This window comes from Astatotilapia calliptera, chromosome 13 (genome assembly GCF_964374335.1).
Source record: "Astatotilapia calliptera chromosome 13, fAstCal68.1, whole genome shotgun sequence".
Classification (NCBI taxonomy): Eukaryota; Metazoa; Chordata; class Actinopteri; order Cichliformes; family Cichlidae; genus Astatotilapia; species Astatotilapia calliptera.
The window spans coordinates 27,959,507-27,965,360 of NC_137434.1; the positions used below are offsets into that span (position 1 = coordinate 27,959,507).

The window sequence follows — 5,854 nt, forward strand, 5'->3', positions numbered from 1 at the left end:
CTTTAACAAGAAGAAAAGTCAGTCATTCACCACCATCTTTCTCTTCTTCCTGCGCACTAAAACCACCAAAGTCCTCTTCTCCAGTGTCGGATACGAACAGGCTCAGGATGGCGTCGTCATCCACTCTCAGCTTCTTTCCTTCGTTGTCACTTTCAAAACCAAACAAATCCTCGTTGTCAGTGTCAGAGTCGAACACCCTCAGAAGGGCTGTGGCGGTGTCCTCCTCTCCATCATGCAGCAGTCCAGCCCTTCGAAATCCGTTGGTGATCATGGATGTTTTCACACTTTTCCACGCTGTCAGATTCCACCGGTGGAGTTGAGCATAACTTGCTTTTCGCAAGTTTATCATCATCCACGCCTCCTGCTGAACGCGTAGCGCTACTTTGAAGTTTGTTTTTCGCACTGCTTGTACGGCACTATGTTGCCTGGCGGATGGACATGTGACCAACATACCACTCTTGAACCCCGATACTGTGTGTCTGATCACATGCACTTCTGCCAGGCTACGTAGTGCCGTACAACAGCGGAACAAACAAAACAAATCGTCTTACGATATGACAAAAATCATGGACAATCCATAGAAAAGCCACACCTGACTAAAAGCCGCAGGGTTCAAAGCTTGTGCAAAAAGTAGCGGCTTATAGCCCAACAATTACGGTACTTTTCTCAAGCACTTACTGTTCCCAAGTTGAGGGGCCTGAGAACATGTCTTGGTCAAAAATGACTCCAAGGTTCCTCACAGTGTTACTGGAGGCCAAGGTAATGCCATCCAGAGTAAGAATCTGGTCAGATACCATATTTCTAAGATTCCCAGGGCCAAGTATAATAACCTCAGTTTTATCTGAATTAAGAAGCAGAACGTTAGCAGCCATCCAAGTCTTTATGTCTTCAAGACATTCCTGCAGTTTGACTAATTGGTGTGTGTTATCTGGCTTCATGGATAGATAGAGCTGGGTGTCATCTGCATAGCAGTGAAAATGTATACTATGTCTTCTAATGCCTAAGGGAAGCATGTATAATGTAAACAGAATTGGTCCTAGCACTGAACCCTGTGGAACACCATAATTGATCTTAAAGTATGAAGAGGACTCTCCATTTACATGAACAAATTGGAGTCTATTAGATAAATGTTGGGTTTATCTAGGCACAAACCCCGCTGGAACACGAGACACCCAATAAGTGCACGACAAAACAAGGCAATACAGAGCTCTTTTGTCTTTGTGGCTCACGAGGGAAGTCAGCCCATGCCTTCAACTGTCCTTAGCCAACTTCAATTGATTCCTTTGCTGCAGCCCTTTTTATTGTTAGCAAGCAATGATTCATACAAATACACGTGACATTCTTAAACAGGCATATCTGAACAACATCAATGTCTGTACTGTGTGTGTATGTGTGTGTGTGTGTGTGTGTGTGTGTGTGTGTGTGTGTGTGTGTGTGTGTGTTTCCAGCTATACCATACATAGACATTCAACCTTTTAATGAACTTAAACTGTACTGTGTATGAGGTATGCAGAAAAGCATAAATAAGCGTCTTGCTAAACTAGAAAAACAGGAACGTGTAATGGTCATGTCTCAAACGAACATTTAAAGATGTGAACTCTTGCACCTCAAGAAACAGAACATGGTGCACAGCAAAATACACTGGAGAGTGTCTATATGGGTCCACTCCCCTGAGTGTTAAATATAACATTGTTGAGTGTTAAACACTTTTGACAGTGTTGTATTTTTAAAAGTAACCTAGTCAGATTTGAAGATTAACAATGACTAACGGTGTGTTCACACCGAACGCGATGGACGCGAATAGAGCGTCAGGTTTACATGTAAAGTCAATGGAAAGGCGCGATGACGCGCGATTGCGGGTCCCGCGAAAATTCGGAAGCAGATTTGCGTCGCGAAAACGCCAAAACGCGTGAAACGCGCGTCAGTGTAGCGCGTCTGGCGCGTTTGACTCGCGAATAAAACCACGCGCGTGAGTTTTTGTGTTGCATTTTGTGCATACACGCGTTTCGCGTCTACCGCTCGAGTTGGAAAAATCTGAACTCCAGCGTCAAATCGCGCCGCGACAACCAATCAGGAGCCTGGTGACATGGCTGTTACCTAGGTCAAAGGGGCAGATCCAGCCAAAGCCTTTCATACTTCAATGGAGGGGAAGGCTAATCAATGCGGTAGCAAACAACTCGGAGCTGTACAACACCAGCTGCTTTCAGTACCGAGACAGGAATAAAAAGGACCGAGCTTGGAGGAAGATATGTGAAGAGATCGGGCAACCTGGTAAGTTCATTCATTTCTCTTTTGAAAGTTTTCACTGACCCGGGGAAGCCGCACAAAAGCTAGCAAGCCACCGCTATTTTCCCACTGACGTACAAATACCGTTCTGCTTTTATGCATGTTATCATTTAGGAATATATTTTATTGTTTATTAATAAACAGCACACAGTGGTCCCGCTGTTCATCCGTCACTGCTTTGCTTTTTCGCTGATTTTTTATTGCACAGTACAGCATTGCATTCTGCAGCCTGATTGACAAATCTCCTGCGCTTGCCAAATTTATCACGTTTGGTTTTGATAACCATCGCGTCCAATAGAAAAAACAGCACAAAAACACCCATAACTATGACCCTCATTCGGAAATAGACACCTGCACCGTGAGGGAAAAAGGCGCACGAAAGTGGCGGGCAGATGAAGACAAACCGCGGCATAATAATACTTTTACGTTTTGCAATCTACAAAGGTTTGCACTTTGAGAATCAGTTGTGAGAACTGTGACCAGGGGCTAGTTATTCTGAGAACCCCTGCAATAAATGAGGGACCACTGTCTACTCTACGATTATTATATCCAACCTGTTAACATTTAATACTGTATTGATAGAACCAACTGATTCTGCAGCAGAGCATCCCCAGTCCCTGAGCTCCTGCTGCTGCACCCACAGATATGTACAGCAAGCACTGATACCTTTTTAGTCGGTGGGATTCCCTTGTGATCACCTTTACTAAATATCTACAACCAATCTGATTATATCCTGTTATTTATTTATTTTTTTTCAATGTTGAAATTAAAATCTAGTAGCAGCCTTCTCATTTCTTTGTGTTTTGTGCTGTTTTACAGGCCCACAGAGGAGGACGGCTCCGAGGCAGATGAGGGACGGGTCCCAGGACGGTCCATCGGCGGTGGAGCTGGCCATCCTGGAGTCCCTGAAGAGGCCACACCAGTCTCCAATGGAGCATTTCCTCCTCAGCCTTGTTCCTGCTCTGGAGAGCAGCTGGTCCTTTTTATTCCTGTCTCTCTGTAAATTCTTATATTTTATATATTTATGTTTAATGTTTTTCTGTTTGAGACTTTTAATATTATTTCAAATAAATGTTTATAATGACTAATGTCTCAGTTCTACTACACAGCAAATGTTGGCACACAACTTGACACATGTAGAATTTATTTCATATTATACTAATGACAAAATATACTGATACAGTGGGATGCAGAAGTTTGGGCAACCTTGTTAATAGACATTATTTTCCTGTATAAATCGTTGGTTGTTACAATAAAAAATGTCAGTTAAATATCATACAGGAGACACACAGTGATATTTGAGAAGTGAAAAGAAGTTTACTGGATTTACAGAAAGTGTGCAATAATTGTTTAAACAAAATCAAGCAGGTGCATCAATTTGGGCACCACAAAAAAGAAATGAAATGAATATTTAGTGTATATCAATGTGTGTGTCTCCTATATGATATATGGGGTGCCTTTGTCTGGACGTGCTTCCCATCCAGAGCTGCACAGCACAGAGGAAAGTTCCAGCGCTCCTGGAATCCCTCTGTGATGGACCGCCAGTCTCCAGGTGAAGGCACAGCCATGAAGTCGTCCACTAGACAGTCCCAGATGGACGTCGCTGCCTGGGGGGTGATCTGGCTCACCGTGGACACACCGACTCTGAAACTGAACGCGATGGTCCTGAAGGAGTCCCCGGTGACAAGGAACCTGGACAAAATTGTTCAAAATCAGTATTATGTGTACTGCAGTTACAAAATACATTATTCAAATTCCAAAATACTTTTGTGATGTCAGATATAAATCACAAAACTTAAATCTTACATAAAACATTTTGTAATTATAAGGATAATTACAAAATGTATATTAGATAATATCTAAAACAGTTGTGTTTTGTTTTAACTTTAACATATCATAATTTGATTGGTAGCAACTTTCACAACTACAGTGAGCCAATCACTCATAATTCCTAAACATGTCAATCAGGTAGGAATGAAGTGAGACATTAATAGAAATAAAGAGTTGTGTGTTGACATGTAGCCCTTTCCTTGCTTAAATCATTAATATTTTTGAAAAATTAATCTGTGATAAGACAGCTTATCAAGATAGAACCATGAACCAAACTGTTCAGTTTTATCTAACTCTGTTTTAATAAAGGCTGGTGACCCCTGCTATAGAGTCTGACAGCTGCAGGGATTATATACAAATATTCAACTATCCCAGAATTAAACCAGGTCTAAATAAAAAGGAGTGAGTATCACTACAAGGTTAACTCAGTGGTCCTAATGCTACAGTTTGATATCAGCAAACACCGAGCGCATACATTGATGTGACACCACAGCCATGCTATCATTCAAACACTGATAACAGCATAAATCGAATTAAATCGGGACTTGATGAGACCTTCTGAGTATCACTAGAAATATTATAAAGAGTCGTCTCTGTACCACAGTTTGCTTTCAGTAAACACCGACAGCATTCACTGTTAGCATAGCACATCCATGTTAGCAGTGTATAACTGGATGGATTAGCATATTAGCACAGATATCAATAAAGGACTACCGTATTAAATAGTTTTACTAACCTCAGGCAGACGGACAGGCGCTCTGCAGGTGGGATTGAGCGCCTGTAGTTGGTGTCTAGGCGGGCGATGCTGGGACCGACGAGGGAAAGCAGGTCCTCAAACTGGCCGAGTGAATGACGGTGATAGCGCTGGAATCGGCCGTCATCCAGGCGCAGCTCCTGGAGCAAGTGGTGAAACTCACCAAACTGCTCATGCCTCTGGAGGACCTGATGGACCCAGGTACGGCGAGGACGTCTTTTACGCTGCTGCTCTGCTCTCCACAGTACATAGAGAAGGGAGACTCTCTCTTCAAGCGCTAGCTCGATAGCTGCCATCTTGCAAAGATACCGGTCTGGCACAACTCCCTCCCACATTCCTCCCACATTTCCGGTTCACGCGCGGATTTTTCTTGGACACGCGTTGAGACGCGAATGTACACGCGTCAAATTAGGGGCGTTTGGGGCGTTTTATTCGCGTCCATCGCGTTCGGTGTGAACACACCGTAACACTGAGCAGAGCTGATTTTCTAACACTGGATTATTTCTAACATTTTGAGTTATTTTCTAGTGTTCTGAATTATTGGTTCTATCACTAGTTTGTTAACATTAACTGTTTACTGTCTATTGATGAAACAAACCAACCAGCCAACCAACCCGGTGATGTCACGTTCTGTATTGGCACAAAAAAGGGCTAAACAAGTACTAAACCAAGGGTCGGCAACCCTAGGCATGCGCGCCACAGCTGGCACGTGAAGGGTTAACTGATGGCACGACCATAGCTGGACTGGCCATGGTGATTTTTTGTACTCGCTAGCATGACGGAGTGTCTATACAGCTGGGTGGGTGTTATGATGTTACTGATGGTGAACTTTATTCATAAGGTTAGTTAGTAGAGTTGCCAACCGTCCCGTAAAAAATGGAATCGTCCCGTATTCAGAGAAAATACGGGGTATTGAGCTGAAAAGGAACAGTTTGTCTCGTACTTCAGCTAAAATGAAAAAAGACAAATCGGGTTGTTTTTTTT

General features: G+C 43.0%; 1 protein-coding gene and 1 long non-coding RNA gene across 2 annotated transcripts; one reads left to right on the top strand and one right to left on the bottom strand.

Annotated features, from left to right (window-relative positions):
* Positions 1–2,053: 2,053 nt before the first annotated feature.
* Positions 2,054–3,370, top strand: LOC145419666 (uncharacterized). The gene is made up of 2 exons (XR_013900983.1): positions 2,054–2,271; positions 3,106–3,370. It is a non-coding gene; the product is annotated as an uncharacterized LOC145419666 (long non-coding RNA).
* Positions 3,371–3,413: 43 nt separating this feature from the next.
* Positions 3,414–5,217, bottom strand: LOC145419665 (uncharacterized). The gene is made up of 2 exons (XM_080287904.1): positions 4,853–5,217; positions 3,414–3,978 (listed from the first exon to the last, which is right to left on the bottom strand). The coding sequence occupies exons 1-2, from the start codon at positions 5,203–5,205 to the stop codon at positions 3,708–3,710; spliced, it is 624 nt and encodes a 207-aa protein (XP_080144030.1). The 5' UTR covers positions 5,206–5,217; the 3' UTR covers positions 3,414–3,707.
* Positions 5,218–5,854: the final 637 nt, after the last annotated feature.

What these genes read in the sequence shown, in the direction of transcription:
- LOC145419665 (XM_080287904.1), bottom strand. Translation starts at nt 5,205, where the DNA reads ATGTGGGAGGGAGTTGTGCCAGACCGGTATCTTTGCAAGATGGCAGCT. An exon ending in CGCCTGTCCGTCTGCCTGAG is followed by an intron (nt 3,979 to 4,852) that starts GTTAGTAAAACT and finishes AATTTTGTCCAG; the next exon opens with GTTCCTTGTCACCGGGGACT.